This window comes from Vigna radiata, chromosome 2 (assembly GCF_000741045.1).
Source record: "Vigna radiata var. radiata cultivar VC1973A chromosome 2, Vradiata_ver6, whole genome shotgun sequence".
Lineage (NCBI taxonomy): Eukaryota > Viridiplantae > Streptophyta > Magnoliopsida > Fabales > Fabaceae > Vigna > Vigna radiata.
Genome location: NC_028352.1, coordinates 18,352,867 through 18,372,666, shown reverse-complemented (window position 1 = coordinate 18,372,666; position 19,800 = coordinate 18,352,867). Strand labels below are relative to the sequence as shown.

The window sequence follows — 19,800 nt, the reverse complement described above, 5'->3', positions numbered from 1 at the left end:
AATTGTACAATGTAACAAGAGTATTTCAGTATACTCGACTGAGAAATCTTGATTTCTATTTCTCTAATAGTAAGAATTTCAGTTGCAGATTAACTGTTATATTGATTTTTTATATTATCAACTGACGGCAGAAATATTTTAAATATGATTTTAAAAATTAATAATCGTATTCTTCATCACAATCTAACTGTTTTTTTTTTTCAATTTTGCTTATAATACAACCTTTATAAACACAAGTAATTGGAAATTTAAAATAGCAGTAAAATTATTTGAACAGACACTTATAAATATTTTAATAATTTTCAAATATTTGTTTGTAGAGATTATACTCAATGAGGAGAAACTAAAATATGATCATATTATACGTTACTTACGACTTATTTTTACTATATATATATATATATATTATTCCGATTGATCAATCACATAATAAATCAACTATGACCATTCGGTTTGAAGAACTAACTTTTTTATTAACAAGGTACAAATATACTTAGATGATATTGGGTTGTAATTGAATGTTATAATCAAAAATTCATTTTGAAATCTATAAATACAGATATAAACTAAAATGGTAGATATAAACTAAAATGGTAGGTAATAACATTTATCACACATTTAATACTTAACTATAACAAAACGATAGATAATTGAACCTTAACTTGAGAGTATGAATGTCTTTAACAGATATCCATCAGTTTGGACTTGGATTATTTTAAAACATTACTATAGGAGGAGAAAAGATAAAGATTAAGTAATATGATATGAAGAAATTATGAAAGTGTAATTCTCGAGAATATATATATATATATATATATATATATATATATATATATTATATTTTTCTCTATTTTATCAATTAAATAATATTTATTTCTCACTTAATTCCTATTTATTTATTTTTATTTTACTAAAGAAACGTAAGGATTACTTTGGTAGACGTGAGATGATAATGAAAGGAAGAGAAGAGAGATGAAATAGTTTCAAAATATTAGTTATTTAGTTATGATAAAATAGATATGAATGGGGATGAAATGCTTGGGACCACAACTACTAAATCTTTCAAATAAAAAAACATACAAATTAACAATGACAACTTAGAAATATAAAATTATAAATAGTTTTAAAGAACCTAATAGAAATGACCGAAAGACAAGCTATAAAATGAATAGCAATGCCAAGGTTATAATGATTATTTTAATATATGTGTAATTAGGAGAAAGGGAGAGAAAAGAGATTAAATAACTTTGGAACGGTAAATATGAGATTTTTTTTTTCTATCCGTAAATATTAAGTTATTTGGATAGCATGAAATATATAAGAAACGGATGTGAGAACGGTAAAAAATTAATGCAGAAATATAATAATTAAATTCAGAAAACATAGTTTTCATGCCAATTAATGCAAATATATAGTAATGGACAATGAGAACCGTAAAAATTTCAGTGGATATATATTTTTGGAAATGAAATCTAGTGTAAAAACGCTCTTTAACATCACACCCTACACGTCGGTTAAGGATAAACACGACGTATATTGATGACATGTGGCATTTCCTTGAATAAGTTGGTAATATAGGCGTTCGTTAGGTCGATCTTCAACGTTTATAGAATTTTAGATGTCGGCACTTCCAACCTGACGTCTATATTTCTGACTATTAGGTGAAAAGTCATTTCCTTCAGTGTTATAGACGTTGGTTTGTTGGGGGCCCGACGTCTATATAGCGGAAAATAATGTTGCTCACCTACCTATCAGACATATAGACGTCAGGGCCCTGCTAACTGACGCCTATAAGTCTGTCAGGAAGGTGAATAGTCACTTTTTTCAGCCTTATAGACGTTGGATCCCGCCACATTCACAGTGGCCCCGACGTCTATATGGCGAAAATTAATGCTACTCACCAACCTGTCAGACATATAGACGTCGGATCCCGCCACATTGACGTCTATATACAATTCTAGACGTCTGTTGTCTCAGGTATCGACGTCTATAATCCTACCAGGTATGTGAAAAGTCATTTGTTTCCCTCCACGAAACGTCTCATGTCACAAAGCCGACGTCTATATACAATTAATTTTTAAATCGAATGGACGTCATATTAGTCAGACGTCCCACGTATTTGTTATTTTAGACGTCGGTTCTGTGCACAACAGACGTCTAATTTCTTGTTAAATGACACTACAAACTAGTGGTTTGCAAACCAACACTTTGATCGTCTTTGCCTTTTCTCTCTGCTACTCTGCATTTTCAAGTAACTTTCTCCTTTTAGCTATTTAAAGTTGTTTTTACTCCAATTAAAGTAATCTTTGATGTATTATCTCTCATTTGAACCGATTAAAATGAGTTTTCATTGTGTTTTGGTGCGGTTTTTTTGTTGTGTCTTTGTGTAGCGTAGTGCACCTTCTCCCTTTGCTAGTTTCCTCGTAAGGAACACTTGCGTTTTTTGGATTTCTCACGACATTTCAATCCAAGGACGAATTTGGGTTGTTGCCTATGTCCATTCCGACCGTCAATGAAAAAGTATACGATGTATTCTCACTGTATTGTTTTTCATTGGTAGTCGGAATGGACCTAGGCAACGACCCAAGTTTGTCTTTGGGTTGAAATACCATGAGAAGTCCAAAAGACGCAACTTTCTCTTATGAAGAAACTAGCAAAGGAAGGAGGTGTTACTATGTTATCCTAAGACACGACAAAAACCACACCAAAACACAACTATCACTTCATAGACGTCGGTTAATGTACAAACCTACGTCTATGATGTTCCAAAGACGTCGGTTAATGCAATGTTTGACGACTTTATAGACGTCCCAAGTTTTACAGACTGACGTTTAAGGTAAGATTAGACGTCTGCGCATTGTCGGATGTCTTTGTAAACGTTAGGCTTTGAACTTAACAGACGTCTATATCGATGTCGCACCTGCAAAAAACCGACATCCCATTAACGTCACCCTATAGACGTCGATTCTGGTGGTGACATTAAAAGCCCAAAATAACTGACGTCTAAAGCCCTTTCTACACTAGTGTGAGTCAAGGTTCGTGGAGTGATTTACCATTATATCAAAATTTAGTTAATTAGGTTTTAGTTTTTAATTCATGATTAATTTAAGTTTAACTCTTCAATGTGACCGGTTAGCATGCTAATTGATCAATTTTTATTTTTAAATTAAAATTTAAATAAAAATTAATTTACACAATTAACTTTTTTATTTTATATTATTTTCAACAATACAAATTACAATGAAATTATAATTTAAATAATTATCCTTATAAATTAACTTTCAATTATTAATTATAAGATTAATTTAACATGTGAATATAATAATTATTTTAATTTATCATATTAAAGACATTAATTAATTGATTAAATAAAAGTTTAGAAAACATTTATATAATTAGATGTGTTTAATATTTATCATGTATACAATCAAATTTTAAAAGTAAAGAAAAATAAAAAAAAATAATAAATCAACTCATCAATTTGACTTAAACAATATAAAATTTAATAAATTTTACTTGACATGGGACGAATTAAACATAGGTATGATCCATCTTCACTAAATATGGATTAAACTTGACTTAACTTAACCTAGACTAATCCATCATAACTTGACTTGATTTAATTTGTCTTAACTCAATCTAGTTTGGATTAGATCTAACTTAACCTGACTTGTACCTAATCGATTTGATCTAACTTAACTGAATAATCTACCTAACGTAACCTAACATGGGTCTAACGTAACGTAGTTCTGACACGATGTGTCTTGAAGCATCGACATGACCTCCCTTGGCCCACCTGTCTTAGCCTTACTTAGGAAAAACCTAATTTGTTCTTGACTAAATTGACTTGTCTTAGGTCTAACCTAACCTAAGCTCTACTAGATCAAACTATTTGGCTCAATAGGTCAATACAATTCATCTTATCATGGGCTCAGCCTAATGTGAGTTCAACAACCTTAACTCAAAATGGGTTAAACACATCCCAATCCCATTTGGGCCTAACCAATATGGACATGGTAAGACTTAACTCAACTTAACCATTCTCACTTGGCGTGACTTGGGCCATTTTTAACTTGACCCAACTTCACACACACATACACACCTCATGCCAACGTAAATACATGCGAATATGAGATTATACATTAATATATAGTCCGATAGCGAGTGGAACAAAAGATCCAACAAACAACAAATTTCACTAGGATAGACTTTTAACCCATGATTCTAATACTATGTTAAGAAATAGACTTTAAGTCTAACTCAATATCGCAAAACTAGCTTGTAAGTTGATGTTTGCATCCACTTATATATTTTGAATTGGTCTTGTCTCTAGTGGATATGTGACTTTCAACATATCGACATATATACATCTCGTGCATAAGACTAGACATTAATAAGTAGTTCCGATAACAGATGAAATAATACACCTAACAAACATTCTTAACAAATCTCATAAAAAAGCCGTAAGAAATATTTTATAGATAATTAATTTTTTCTCACGATAATATATGTTTTTTCTTTTACTCACATTTCAACGTATAAATGAACAATTTTTATTTTTACTAATATAGGCAACTATGATACGTAAATAATGGAAATATGCAAAGTCATGTGTCCCCACACGACTTCCACTTTGACAGTATTGAAAAGTGAAAGTTGTTAGTCCTCAGAACGACTTCCATGTGATATAATCAGTTACAGTACATATGTAATCAATTACTTTCATTATAAACATTCAAACTTGCACCATACATCATATTAACACAAATAGGCCAAGAAGGATCTAACACAACTCGACCAAGGTTTGACACAACTTGGCAAATGTCTGACATAGCTCGACCAAGATTTGACATAGCTTTTCCAAGGTATGGTATAACTCGACCAAGGTCTGATATAGCTCGATAATATATCAAACAACTCGAACAAGGTCTGACACAACTCGACCAAAGTTTGATACAATTGGGTCAAAGTCTGATGTTTGACATATGAAATAACCTAGTTAAGGTCTGACACCTCGACCAAGGTTTGATATAACTTGATCAAGGTCTGATACAACCCGACCAAGGTTTGATACAACCTGGTCAAAGCTTTGACACAACTTTATCGAATTGTTTCATATATTGGTTGATTTTTATCAAACCTTGGTCGAACTATGTCATACCTTGACTAGGTTGTATTAGATCTTGACCGAGCTATATCACATCTTGGTTGAGCTGTGTCAAACCTCGAACTTTTTGTGTTAATATGAAGCATGATGTGAGTTTTAATTTTTATAATAAATACGATCAATTAGATATATTCAATAATCGATTACATCATGTAAGTCATTTCAAGGATTATCGATTTTTACTTTTTTAATGTCATTCAAACGAAAATCATATAAAAATATATGACTTTTTAATTTAAAATCATATGAAAATTACATGATTTATTTATCCATTTATTCAAAATTACCTATTTTCATAATTTATGTCCCATAAGAAAAACCAAATGAATCGTCATAACCTAAAAGTAAAACAAGATGCTTGTATATTGTGAGTTTGGTAGAAATGTAATGATGAAGGAGAAAGATAAGAAAACATTGGAATTATTTGGTTATGATGAAATATGTCGTCAAAGGATGAAATCGTTGAGATCTATAGCCATTGAGTTTTCGAGCAAAACAATTTCGAAACGAATGATAGCCTAAAACAAAAATAATAATAATAATAACACATGTTATAGGCAGCAGGCAGACAATCTTTTGAGTTTTCGCGCCAAGCAAAAAAATAAATGAGCTATGATAAACCTAAAAGAAGAAAGAGACACGTGTTATAGTAAGCAGTATAACCTATGAATAAATAGTAGCATTCTATAAACGAACAATGATTGTGACAATTTAATTTGTTAACATTTATGTAAATTATTTTCTCCATTTTTCTTATTGTCAATATATTATATATTTCTGCCAGTTTTTATCGTGTGTTTAAAATTTATTAAAAACTGTCAAAAACATGCTTGTAAAGCATTATACCTTTTTATTATTTCTAAATACGGTAAAAAAGAAATGTAAAAATATCAATAATTAGAAGGTAGATCATAATCTCTTCTATGATCCTACACTATTTTCTAAAAGCACATCTTTTATTTTCAGTTAAATAATATTTTTAATTGCATTAAATTATTTTAAAACAACTCTAATTTACTCTATCTTTCTAAAATCGAATGACACGTGATACTTTTTATTACTTATATTATGTTATATAAATTATATTAAGTTGAAATAAATAAATTAAATATTTATTTTATTTTATATTTTGTGAAATTCGTGTAAAATATTTTTTCTAAAGAATATTACTAAACATAATTTATTAAAAAAGATATTTTTCGTAGATAAAATAAACATATAACTTATTTTAATAACAAAATATATTTTTAAAAATAATTTAAATACAGAAAACATATTAATCTTTATTAAATCATTATTAATTTGATAAAAATATATATATATATTAATTTATTTTTATAAAAGTAGAACCGAATTAAAAAATTTTGAAACCAACAAAACAAGACTAAAAAAATTATGACAACAATGAAAAAGGTTATTTAACCTTTATTTTTATTTTATTTTTAAATTAAATGTATTTTTAATTTCTAAATGTAAAATTGAAATTTACTCTTATTCTAAATTTTGATATACTAAGTTATCTAAACTTAAAAAATAACTAAATATAATTTTTTTAATTCAATAAATTAAACAAAATGTGTAACAGTTGAATTTATTGAAAATTGTATAAACGATTAATTTTTTTATATTGAATATATTTGCAAGATGACATAGAAGACGAAATATCAATCTAAAAGATTCTCCTGAGTAATAAATCTGCAAGGTTGCTCTATGTAAATTTTTTTCTTGCAAATCGCCCTTGAGGAATGTCATCAGTGGATAAAAAGGTAAGTGTTAGAGAGCTACAACGACTATAAATAAACTAAAGAAAACCTTCTTTTTCATAGGAAAAAAATATATATGGACGAGTCAAACACAATGGTAACAAAAAAATGAGGGCGGAAGAGACACCAGTGGAAGAAACCATAGATGAACAAGAAAGAGAAACTATAAAAACTCCAAAATTCTCCAATCAAGGTACCTGAAAAGGGAAAAGAACAACCTCGATGCTCTGAATAGTTGCCTGACGGGAAATGTGATGATGAACTTGAAAGATGAAAACGAGCGACCTCGACGCTCTGAATTGTTATTAGACATGCTATCATGCACGACAGAAAATGGAGCAGATCTACAACTTCAAAAGGCACTGAGAGTGTGTAAAAGCTCCGATGAAGGCATCGTTGATGACATGGTGATCGTCTGACCAAGACGATCAAAACCATGTGATCATCGGTCAAAACTTGAACTTTAACAGTGACAACAACATACGACATCGCCACCAACAGAATAGATGACACCACTACCGATAGTGGCGAATGTAATAATAAAGGCATCAGAAACTTTTTTTTCCCTCAAAATAACCTGGCTTATATCTAACACAGTTAAATTAAAATATGTTTGAAACATAAATTTTTTGAACATAATTAAATTAAAAATGTTTGAAACACAAAAAAGTTAAGCATAATTTAATTAAAAAGACTATATTTTATTAATTTTTAAGATTGAAAGCAAAATATATGAAAATTTAGGTGATTAAAAAGCATATTTAATATTTAATTTGTATTAATTTCTTAAATAATATTTTTCTCCCTAAAAAAAGCTACATAATGAAAGTAAGTTGTTGAGTTTAGGAGGTGGGTTTGATAAAGGATGGAAATCTCATGCAAAAGTTATTATTCCCTCTCCTTGACAAGTGGTAAAGGTACAAAAATAAAGTCAGAAGCAGAAGAAAAACCCCAAGTCACCAACTCTTGCAGACTTTGCACCCGGGGAAGAAAGAATTTTGGTGGCAGAGAAAAACAAAGAAAGAAAGAAAGGGTAAAACCGTGAATTTTGAAGCAAGCAAAGAACAACCCAGTAAACTCTCTTCTTTCTTCCTCTTCCCCATCGCATGCTCCCTTTTTTCCTCTCTCTTAAAAGCTGTCCCCACAGTTTTTCATGGCAAGATACTCCTCTCTCTCCCTCTTTTCCCTCCCAAAGTAACCTCGTTTCGGACAAACAAAAAGCAGACACTGAGGTATAGCCGAGAGAGTGAAAAAAGAGTGAGCTTCAGACAGTGCTAGTGGATACAGAAACTGTGAAGTGAAAGGTGTGGGAACAAAAAAGTTTTGTGGTGAGAGAAAGAGAGAGATAGAGATGGTGGGCTCAGGAACAGCAACAGATAGGAGCAAAGAAGCTGTTGGGATGATGGCCCTTCACGAGGCCCTCAGAACTGTGTGTCTCAACTCAGATTGGACTTACTCTGTCTTCTGGACCATTCGTCCTCGACCGTATGTCCTTCTCTGTCTGTCTGTCTGTCTCTCTCTATGTTTTTGTATTTGAATGCTGTTTATTGAGGTGTTTTCTCAAATGGGTCATCGCCATTTTTGTTGCAGAAGAGTGAGAGGTGGCAATGGGTGCAAGGTTGGGGATGATAACGGCAGCTTGTGAGTGTGATTTTCTTTAACTGTAAAAGCCATTATACATCTTTGAAATGCTCACCTTGAACGAGTTCTGTGTAAACTCAGGATCAAAGAGTGGTTTTTTAATGTGAACAGATGAAAATCTCAGATGGGTCTTGATGATTCTGAAAATCGACAATGGTCCCCTCTGTGATTGGATAAACTTTTGTAAAATTGAATTTGAAGTCACGTGGTCTGTGCTTTGAAGTTTTTATTTTTATTGTAAAAGTATGTTTGTATTAAAGGTCAGTGCAGAATCTGTTATCCGAGACCAAAGCTACTTACTTAAAGTTAATAGTTCAACTCAATCAATTTTAGACTAACATGCCATGCCAACTAGTTATCATTTTAACCTATGATCTTGTATGGATCCAAAAACCTATGAAAAGATTGTGTTTTTACTGATTTATGATTCTGGGTATTGCCTAGGTTGGTGATTTGATGTTTGTTGATTTTGGTGAAGGATGTTGATGTGGGAAGATGGGTTTTGCCGAGGAAGGGTTTCAGATTGTTTGGAAGAGATTGATGGAGAGGATCCTATCAGGAAATCTTTCAGCAAAATGTCGATTCAGTTATATAATTATGGAGAAGGGTGGGTACTGGGTAGGTGTTTATTCATGTTATTGTTATGTTCCTAAGTTTCATTGTCCCAATTTTCTGTTTCACTTTTTCTTTCAAGTGTTGTGTATTTCAGTGCCATGTTGTAGGGAGTTACAGAATATTAACGCAATGACAACACTTCCTCTCTGCACTTTACTCTGATTAGGTATTGTTTGGTTTTGGGAACAGGTTGATGGGAAAGGTTACATCTGATAAGTGCCACAAATGGGTCTTCAAAGAGCCTACGGAGTGTGAGCCTAATATGACCAACTACTGGCAAAGCTCCTTTGATGCTGTATGCATTTGATCCCTCTCACATTCTCATCTTTCAGTTTGGTTTTCCTTTCCCTTAAACTATAGTTCTTCACTCCCAAGTTTCAATAGCAACAAAGTTAGCATTAAATTTAGCCTTTTGTATTTGTTATGTGTAGCTATTTGGTGATTGATTGTCTCAACTTCCTCTGTTTGATGTTATTTATTGCAGCTACCTCCTGAATGGATAGAACAGTTTGAGTCAGGCATTCAGGTGTGGACTGAATGAATTTACTCCATGCTATTATTGCTCTCTGAAAGCTTTTATTTTTTCAATGTACTTTACTTTCAATCATGTCATTTACTTTTATCTTTGTGTTTCTCCCTTTGCCAGACAATCGCTGTGATTCAAGCTGGGCATGGCCTTCTGCAGCTTGGTTCTTGCAAGATTGTGAGTAAATTTGAGTATAACTCTTTTTTTCTTTTTTACTTGGACTCATTTTTACTTGTTATAATTTAAAATTTACCACCATTACTTTTACTGCATTCATATGTATTGCTATTTATTAGGAGGGAAATGTTATCAACAGTCTCTCTGGCTAACAAGACATTATCATGGTATGGGACCATCATGTGTCTGTAGTCCTAGCCAATCTTCACATGATATGTAAATGAGTTTTATTAGCTTTTTCTCAGAATTTGAAAACCTTGCAAAGGTGTTGTTACATGGAGATTGATTGTGACTATAAATGTGGTGGTCCTAGATTATACAATAATTTATCCTAATTAACACTATTTAAAAATGCAATCTTTATTAACAGAAGTTCGTTGAGACTCATGATAACTATGGATCTCATAATTTTGTCAGTTCTAGCTTATTTTGAAAACAAAAGGAGTTAAAGGGTGTGTTGATAACGTTTCTCTTCATTCAGTATATGAATCTCTATGCAGAAACCAGAATATCAAATGTTTGATATATTTTTCATTCAATTCTCAGATTCCTGAAGACCTTCATTTTGTGCTAAGAATGAGACACACTTTTGAATCTCTAGGCTACCAATCAGGATTCTACCTCTCACAACTCTTCTCTTCAACTAGGAGCACTTCCTCTTCTACCTCCCTTCCTTCAAAACCATCCACCATTCCAATCAGGCCACCCCCTCCATCCCTCAACTGGGGTCAGAGGCCAATTGGGTCTGCTACTTCATTGCTACCCTCTCCAACTTTTCAACATGCAGCCAGAATGGGGTTCCCACAGGCCAAAGATGAAACTCAGATGTTCCTCATGCCTCATGCATCATCAGAGCATGTGAGAATGGGAGACATGATGAGGGAGCATGAGAATGACATAAAGTGGCCAAATGGATTATCTATCTTCAATGTACTCACCGGAAGATCTGATGATGCTAAACTCTTGTTCAATCAAGAGAGTGCAAATCCAACCTCAGCAGTGCAGAATGCTAGTGTGGCAAACCCAAATGAGTTCTTGAGCTTGGATGGCCAATCTGAAGGGACAAGGAAAGTGGACAAGTTCAAGAGGTGCTTCACTCTACCTGCCAAAGTGGTTTCATCTTCATCCTCTACTTCAATGGATCACCATCATCAACAAGCAAGTGGAGAGTATAGGAATTCAGGTGGCACGTACCAGGATGTCATGGAGACCTTTTTGGAGTGAGTTAATAAGGTAAGTTGTGTTTGGAAAATGAAGATGAGAAGTTGTATTTAGCATAGTTATCGTGTTCCTTAATTTTCGTGTTTCAAGCTTCTTCACTTTGTATCCTGTGTTTTTTTTTTTTTATATCTGTCAGACTTGATTAATGACAATTTCTTTCTATTAGTTTGGTTAGATATGGAAGTTTTCATGTTTTCTTGCGTACATATCCTATCCACAAGCTTCATATGATGACAATCCTTTTAAGGTACCACTTAATTTACACAGATTTTGGATAGTTAGTATAATAAAAAAAAAACTAGGCAACCAATTCCAATTTACTCAAAAACAATTTTACTTTTTTAATTTTAATGAATTGTGTTTGCTTTCTAATTTTTTTATTCCTTTATATGATCTGCTATTATTTCTTATACAATTGCTACAAAAACTTATCTTTAGTATTTACTATTTTATTTTATTGATAGTTTGACTAATAAATTAACTTATTTACTAGTTAATTGATTTTGCTCGACCTGAGTTTGGATTATCAGCTCAACCTGAGTTTGGACTTATCTAGTTTCACTTGGTTTCAATTTAACTTGATCTTGATCACTGGGGCTAGCTTTGGTCTTAATGGAGCAAGGCGTTTTATTCTAATGGGGTAAGGCTCATCCCAAGTCAACTAAATGTGGGTCAACCTCAAATTGGATGAACTTAGATATATCCCAACTCAATTGAATTGAAACTAGATTCATCTTAACTTGACTCAAATTGAACCAAATTGGATGAACTTAGATATATCCCAACTTAATTGAATTGAAATTGGATTCATCTTAACTTGACTCAAATTGAACCAAGTGAACTCGGTTTGACTTGAGTTTGTGTTGATTCAACCGATTCATCTTAACTTGACTCAAATTGAACTAAGTCAACTCGATTTGACTTGAGTTTGTGTTGACTCAACTTGGATGGAAATGATATGGGTCAAGTCAACTCGATTTTACTTGGATCTAGATTGATTTAGTTTAATTTAGGCTACGACTAACTCTTTTAAAGTTGGATTTAAGTTGAGATGACTTGACTTTGATCTAGAATGACTTGGTGAGTTTAATTCAATTCTACCTTAATCTGATTAATGGTAATTTGATGAATGGTGACCTAACTTTTTATAACTTAAGATGACCTAGATGCATCTTAGATTTTTAGATTTGAATCTAAAGTCCAATCCATTTAAATATTAAATAGATTTAAAGTAATATCAACTTAGATAATTATAAATTGAATTTGATAGTTTAGATTTTTTTTTCTCTCACCTTTAGATAACAACTTAGAGACAAGAGATATATTTGTAGAATTAATCTACAAAATGAATGATACTAGGAGAAATAACATATCTCCTTTACCACAAAAGCTTAAGTTGTGAATTGAAACTAAACCGGAGAAGGTAGATAGCACTTGAAAAGTTTGAATTTTTGGAAAGTTGAATATGACTTCCTGAATTTGAGAAAAACATTAGGAAACTTTAGAAAGGGGAAATTTGAATAGAGTTTCAAACTTTTTTGCAACAAAGTCTTAAACGCAATTTGCAGGAATTAGATGGTTTGTACACAGTGTTGAATACTTAAAGGTTTTAAAAATATTTAAGAGAACTTTAAAAATGAAAGCAGGAATGAACGCTTAAATTTTATACTAGTTCATTCCGAACTAAACTATGTTCAATTCTCCTTTAGGCACTCTTAAAGGGTTGCACTAATCTTTCAAAAAAAAAAAAAATACAATGAGTTTAACCATTTTTGAGTTTTACAATTAACTCAACTAATTAAACGAGTTTTATCACTCTTGGTATAACACTAGTTTATATGACTAAAACGTTTAACTCCATTAAGTTAAACTTACATATGTTTTAATTCACTTCTGAATTTAACAACAAAGTGTTTTTAAAATACAAGAACAGAAAAATACTCTTTTAGAGAGGATATGAAGTCAATATAATGAAATTTTGAAAACTTGTAAATAAAATTTTTTGCTTTGAAAGACAAAGTCTAGATGACTTAAACTTAAGAGAGCATTGATAGCATGAGAGCAATTATAAATCTTGATTCTTGTTCCCTTCTTTTCATGCATTTCTCTTTATATAAATTTCTTGGAAAAAGATATGTTATTCATAGTATTGACTTTCGCGTAGGATTGTAGCCTTTTAGTACGAGGTCAACTACTACGTTGCTTCTTGTAGAGGCAATTGTTCTCCTTATATGAAAGAGATAGATAAAAGGAATAAAGGAAACATTTCAATAATATCTTCCTATTTCTTAACATTCTTTTAATTCAATGTAAACCTTTTAAATAAAGCTTTATACTTATCTAATCTACACAGAAAAATAAAGCACATCACAACAAACAAAAAGAGTATTATCTTGTACATACATTAAAAGCGCATTTAGACATTGTACATATAAAAAAGTTTAAACATAGTATGTATAAAAACGTTCAGGCATAGTTTGTTAGAGCAATGTTTAGCATTTAGGATATCGTTTATACATACAATGTTTGGTGAACTTTTCCTAGATGTTTTACTTTTTTTAAATGTTATTTCGATAATCACTTTTGTTAAACTTCAAAACAAGATTTCTTTAAACCATCTTGGCTTAACAATAAGTAATTAATTCTCAAAGTTACTTAGGATTATATTAGTTTGTTGAAGATCTTATAATTTCTTCAAAATTTTTATTTTATGGGAAAAGTTTGTTTACTTTTATGCTAAATTGCACTCAATTTTTATTTTCAAAATTCATATACATGTATATTTTTAAATAAAATGACACTCAAATTTTTTATTAACTTTAATTAGGTATTACCTTCCTCTTTGTTAATTAATAATATTTGTCTCCATTATATTTTTAGTAGTTTGACGCTCATTTTCTTGTTTTATTGATAAAAAATGTTTTCTAATTTTTTGTTTATGTTTTTTATTTTTATAATTTATAACTTTAATTTTCACAATTTTTATTTAAGTTTTAGGCGATATCAATTTTTTTAAAAAAAAAAAAATAGGATAAAAGGATTGATTGTCTTTATTAGAAATATAATAGATGTGAGTGTTTAAAAATGATAAAAGATGTTATTTATGGAAATAAGTGTTATTTAGGATGATTTAATAGAACTGAAAAATTTTATTTTCTTTTTAATTTGCTTATAGATTCATTTAAATTCATATGAAAAATATTTTTACTTTTATTTACATATTTCTCTCATTTAATTGATATTGAAGTTCTACAAAATAAATCAAATAATTAATGTGAATACTCAGTACGATCACTAGCCGACCAGGCATATTTAGTTTTTTTTTTAACTTCTAATTATATAGATGTTTTTTTATCTACAAAACTGTAAAATATAATGAAAAATGTGATAACTTGGTCATTAAAAATTAAAATAACAAGTGAAAACATTTTTTATAAAACGAAAGTTCATTTAATAGCTTGTGGATCCGTAGGTTGTTTTTATGGGCTGCTACTTCCTGCACCACAATGTTTGTTCTACCTTGAGTAAATAATATATTTCCCTTCCCCCTCCTCACGCGTTGTAGCTACACCTATGAGTTGTATAGAGCTGCACCTCCTTCTCTAATAATAAAAGTGTTAAAACATGCATTTTGTTGAGATAAAATCAAAATGTTTCGCATTCTATGTTTTGAAATTTATTAAACAATATTTAACGAAATATTAATATATAAAAAAATCCAAATAATTGGGTTTGTTTAGTAGACAAGTGCTTAATCAACATAATCATTTATGATAATCACTAGGAAAAAATAAAAATAAGAATAATTCTGATCATGAAAAACAACTTCTGATACAAATGCATACTCTAAAACGTTAACTCAAAAACTTGTTTTAAACAATATAAAATTTCCAATAAAATATTCATACCCGTCTTAATATAGACACAAAGTTGCAAAAACACTCTCATAGGACCAGCGTCCAATGAAGAAGAATTTTATAATGTTTGAAGCCAAGAGCTAAAGTATTGTTTTCTAGACCAAACTGTTTGAATGGATTAGAAAATCATAAATAGCGTCTAAGAACAAATGTCTCTCATTGTACCTCTGAATAGACTCTATGAGCAAGTAAACTAGCTTTTTATGAAAATAGAAGTATATCTCTTATATGACACTAAGACTAGAAATATTTCCATACATTGTTATATCACGCAAAACATTCTATAGAAAATATCATCTAATAAATGACCACCAAAACGCTTTAGCCTTGACAAATGGTCAGCATGAACAAGTCGAGGAAGTAGGAATACACAAAAATGAAGTCCAACTTCTAGTTCTCTCGACCATGGCATACCCATTCATTGCCCCCACGCACTCGGAGGTGCATGACATCGTCACCAATGCCATCCCTCAATATGAATGTCCAACCAACCATATCCACCAAATCATTGGCCCACTAAAATTGGGTAGTGTACTTGCGAACTTCATGCATGACCTAATCATACCTTTGAAGTTCCAGTAGGTTCAACTTGTCTCCTATAGCCACCATGTTAACATGGATTTCCAAAACAGTGCGACCACTACACTCTTTCGTGACCTTCTTCTTACCCTTATCTTGGTTCTCATCCTCGATCAAACCCTTATTTGTAGTATGTACAGGTGTGATACTACTATTGACTGTTAGCAAACTCCGTTTCATATACCCCTAATCAATTGAAGACGATGAAGATGATGAAGAAGTGCCATCCAAGTATCCACTGCTTTCTTGGTCAGAGGATCCTTTAGAGGAGAAAATGTTCATGACAAAGATTTACCTTGACAAGAAAAATTAGAAAATACAAGGGACGCATGGCCTCACCAAGATCGTTAGATCCAACACCATCAACAACTAAGGAAACATGGCACTACGAATTTGGTTTCAATACGATTCAAGAGGCAACACCGTGGTCTGCGGGGCGACACACCCACTCATCACCAACAATCATATTTTCAAAGGGGCAACCGAGTGATAACAAGTCCTTTTCACTTCCAGTCTCTAACCACACTTAAGGCTTAGAGGCGTGAAGAAAACTGATCGGTCATAATTAAAATCAACTAAATATCTAATTAGCATAAACATGTCAGTAATTAAGTTTAAAGGAAATTGAATTATAACTAGATCGACCTTAATCAGAAAGCTCATGGAGAAAATTATAAATACAAGTCAAAGATATGATTGTTGACACATTAATTACACTTTTATTATAGCATTAACTAGTGTGTAACCGTCAAACCTGAGCTAACTTTAGTACTGAAGCACCTTTAGCATGTATCCTTGTTCGGTTGACGAACAAATTACCTTAGTACGAAAAGGACACACTAGTACAAAAATCGCGTACAACGTCGAATATTTTGGGTTTCTAACGACGAATTCGCGAACGACGTCATATCAGGAGACGTTAAATTGACGTCGAAATTTAAACAATTCGACGTTAAACTAACATCGAATATACGACGTAACTTAACGTTAAATTTTGTCAATATTCGACATTAATCAATTTTTTTTTTTAATTTTTTAATTAATTGTGATCCTTTTTTACAACTCTACGAGATCAGAAAAATAGGAAAGCAACAAATTTCAGTTTTTAGTATTTTATAAAGCATGAACTATGATAAAAAACAAACAATAATAACCAACAACAAACAAGTTCAATCAAACAACAACAAACAAGTTCAACCAAACAAACACCATAAACAAGTTCAACAAACACATTCAACAAATAAGTTCCTTAAAATGAAAATGAAAACTAACCTTTAAAAGGTGGGTTCATCGGAATAAAGTGTCATCACCCGTGAGAGAGAAAACATAATGCGCCTATGAAGGACAAGAGCACGAAAATAATCGGTCAAAACAAACGAAAATCATACATAAAGTAGTTAATTAACATGCATTTGTATCAAATGAAAGAAATATTACTCGTGATGGTCGTCAAACTTCGTTCGAGAAAAGTTTGAGAAGAGAAGAGGTCTTGCACACTAAGATAAAGTGAATAAATTTTCAATATCCCACTCAATTTTTTATTGAATTCACTAACATTTTAAAGTCTAACGCTGGGGCATTCGACGTTTTATATCTAATAGTGGAAAATGTGGAAAAGAAAGTGGGTCATATGTCTCAGTTCCCATAAAACCGAAGTATATGCATAGGCGGTGGCATTGTTGCAATTTTGACTAACTTATACGCATCAGTTGCACAAGAACCGAAGTATAAACCGTATACTACCTCGGTTAGATGCCAACTCGAGGCATAATCTTTGGCCATTTCCCTCTAGAAATAGTCAAATCAACTTACAACTTTTTTTAAACTGCTCTATAACATCAGGTTCCTGGAGACACGAGGCAGTAGGTGCTGTTAGTCAGACTGTTCAGACTGTTGAACCTTTCTGACAGTGCAAGGGATTAATTTTATGCTTCGGTCATTGGCGGACTCGAGGCAATAAGCATTTTAGACCCCGTTTTCACATAATACCGAGACGTAAAGCTTGAGAATAGGCACTGGTTGGCTTGTAGAACCGAGGCCGTATGCTTCTATGACCTCATTTATCAACATAACCAAGGCAGTAGAGGATTCATATTTACCATCAGCCACTGAGGTTACCCTACTCTACATTATTCTTCCTTTCTCTCTCGTGCTTTCTTCTTCTCTACTCGTGCCTCCCTGTTGCCGCCAATGTTGCCTCTGGTGCTTCGTCCAAGGAGTCCACGGTGCTGCCTCTCCCACCGCTTCTCATCATTCCTCCGTCGTGTGCTCGCCCCTCCGTCATGTGCTCGCCCCTCCTTCGTCGCTCCTTCTGTTGCGTTTCTCTCGCTGCGTCAAAGGCTGGGCTGCCACATTTCGTCCACCACCAGCGCCTCCATTGTCTCCGGTGAAGTCCTTCCAAAAATAAAAACCCTATTGCATCGGGTTTCGTCTTCCTAGCGGCGACACAAATTGGGGTTTTTTGTGTAGGTGCAAATTCGCGATTAGGGTTTCCATGGTCTAATTTGGGGATTTTTCTGCAGGTTTCATGACGAAGTATGAGGAGGTTGTTGGAGATGAAGGAACTCACGATTTGGCTCATGGTGGTGATGGTGAAGCATCACGATTTAGCTATGCAAATTGGGAATTTTCGAATTGATTTTGTGATTTTGGTTTGTAGGTTTCTTTGGATGGAGGTTTTGGGTGGTGCATTAGAGAAGAAGTTATTTTTTGCAGTGTTCACAATGGTGAGGAAAGCTCTATGATTAGGGTTAATGGTGATTTCTAGGATGAGATTGCTGGTGTGAGTGGTTTTTGGCTTTTATTGCAGGTGGTTGGATGATTGATGAAGGCATTGCGTGAGGATGATAATGAACTGGGTTCTTTGCTAGGTGTTTTTGCAGGTCTGGAAATTTCTGATGATGGACAAAGAAGATGGTGGTTCGATGTGAGGAAGATGAACCTGCAATGGTAGATCATGGTGGGGCATGGTCGTGTTGGCGGCGTGTGGAGTGGAAGATAATTCAAACTGAACGAAGGTGCAAATATGGCGATCTCGAGGTGGTTGGCGGCGTCCTGATGGGGAAACTAGGAAGACCATATTGCCTCGGTTCCCTTTGAACCGAGTTCTAATCCTACTTCGTTTTGCCTCGGTTCACAACCAAGGCATAAAAGTGCAAACTTTTTACCTCGTCTTTATATGTTTCGGGTCAAGAACCGGTGCCTATAGGATAAAATAACTGGTGCCATTGCCTTTGACTGCACTGGTGATTATTTTACGTTGAATTACAATTATAAATGACGTTTAATAATTGTATTTATTTACAAAAATATCATCGATCATTTTTAACGTTAGCTTTTTAGTGGTTGGAATTGAACGCATCACGTTATATATTGTTTTTGCATTAGTGACAACACCAAAGTGTGAAAACCAAAAAATTGTCTTAAGTTAATGTTTGATCTACACATAAAACATCTACAAGATATTGTGTTTTAATCATATGGTTTAGTTGTTTATCAAATCATATATAAAGTGAAATATTCAATTTTTATAATTTAAAAATTTAGATACATAGATTGAATTGGAATTGTTTTTCAATGATCCTAAATTACTCAATATTTATTTGTAGAAGTGAGCTTTAAGAAAATGAAATATTATTTCATTTTTTGTGAAAACTTATTTTATAATGACGAATTTTGTTGGAGTACAAACAAAGTCTCATATCGAGTTAAAGAATGGCTGGTCAAGGGTTTATATATACATAGATACCTCCTATGGTAAGAGACCTTTTAGAGTGGTACCAAAAGCAAATCCGTGAAGACTTGACCCAAATCAGTTAATGTCTTATCATGTGTAGAGATCTATGTGTGTGTAGCCTCCCCCAACAAATTTAACCAAATATATTGGGCATTTTTTAACCATATTTGATTGACATAGTAAAAACGAAAGATAAAAAAAAAAAAAGAGAGTACAATAGAGAAAATAGTTAGCAATGTCTTAATGTGTAATTTAATATTTCTATTATTAAAAACTAGTGTTTGAGAGCTTGTGTCAAACTATCATCATTCCCTTACCACAAATACAATTTCACAGCACACCCTGTCTAGGCAAAATTATTTTCTTTCACTCATAAGAGATCCTTGGAGACCAAAAACCAGTAATTTAATTTTGTTTTCTTCCAAAAGTATAATAAACTATTTCATGTGGCAATCACA

At 32.4% G+C, this 19,800-nt stretch overlaps 1 protein-coding gene across 2 annotated transcripts; it reads left to right on the top strand.

Moving 5' to 3' along the window:
* Positions 1 to 7,880: 7,880 nt before the first annotated feature.
* Positions 7,881 to 11,316, top strand: LOC106755714 (protein RICE SALT SENSITIVE 3). Of its 2 annotated transcripts, none has more exons than XM_014637922.2 (7): positions 7,881 to 8,415; positions 8,521 to 8,571; positions 9,050 to 9,178; positions 9,376 to 9,481; positions 9,671 to 9,712; positions 9,833 to 9,889; positions 10,436 to 11,316. In XM_014637922.2, the coding sequence occupies exons 1-7, from the start codon at positions 8,282 to 8,284 to the stop codon at positions 11,111 to 11,113; spliced, it is 1,197 nt and encodes a 398-aa protein (XP_014493408.1). In that variant the 5' UTR covers positions 7,881 to 8,281; the 3' UTR covers positions 11,114 to 11,316. The 2 variants fall into 2 exon arrangements, with proteins under 2 accessions (XP_014493408.1, XP_014493409.1); XM_014637923.2 differs by having other exon boundaries at positions 8,324 to 8,415; positions 9,016 to 9,178.
* The last annotated feature ends 8,484 nt before the right edge of the window (positions 11,317 to 19,800 follow it).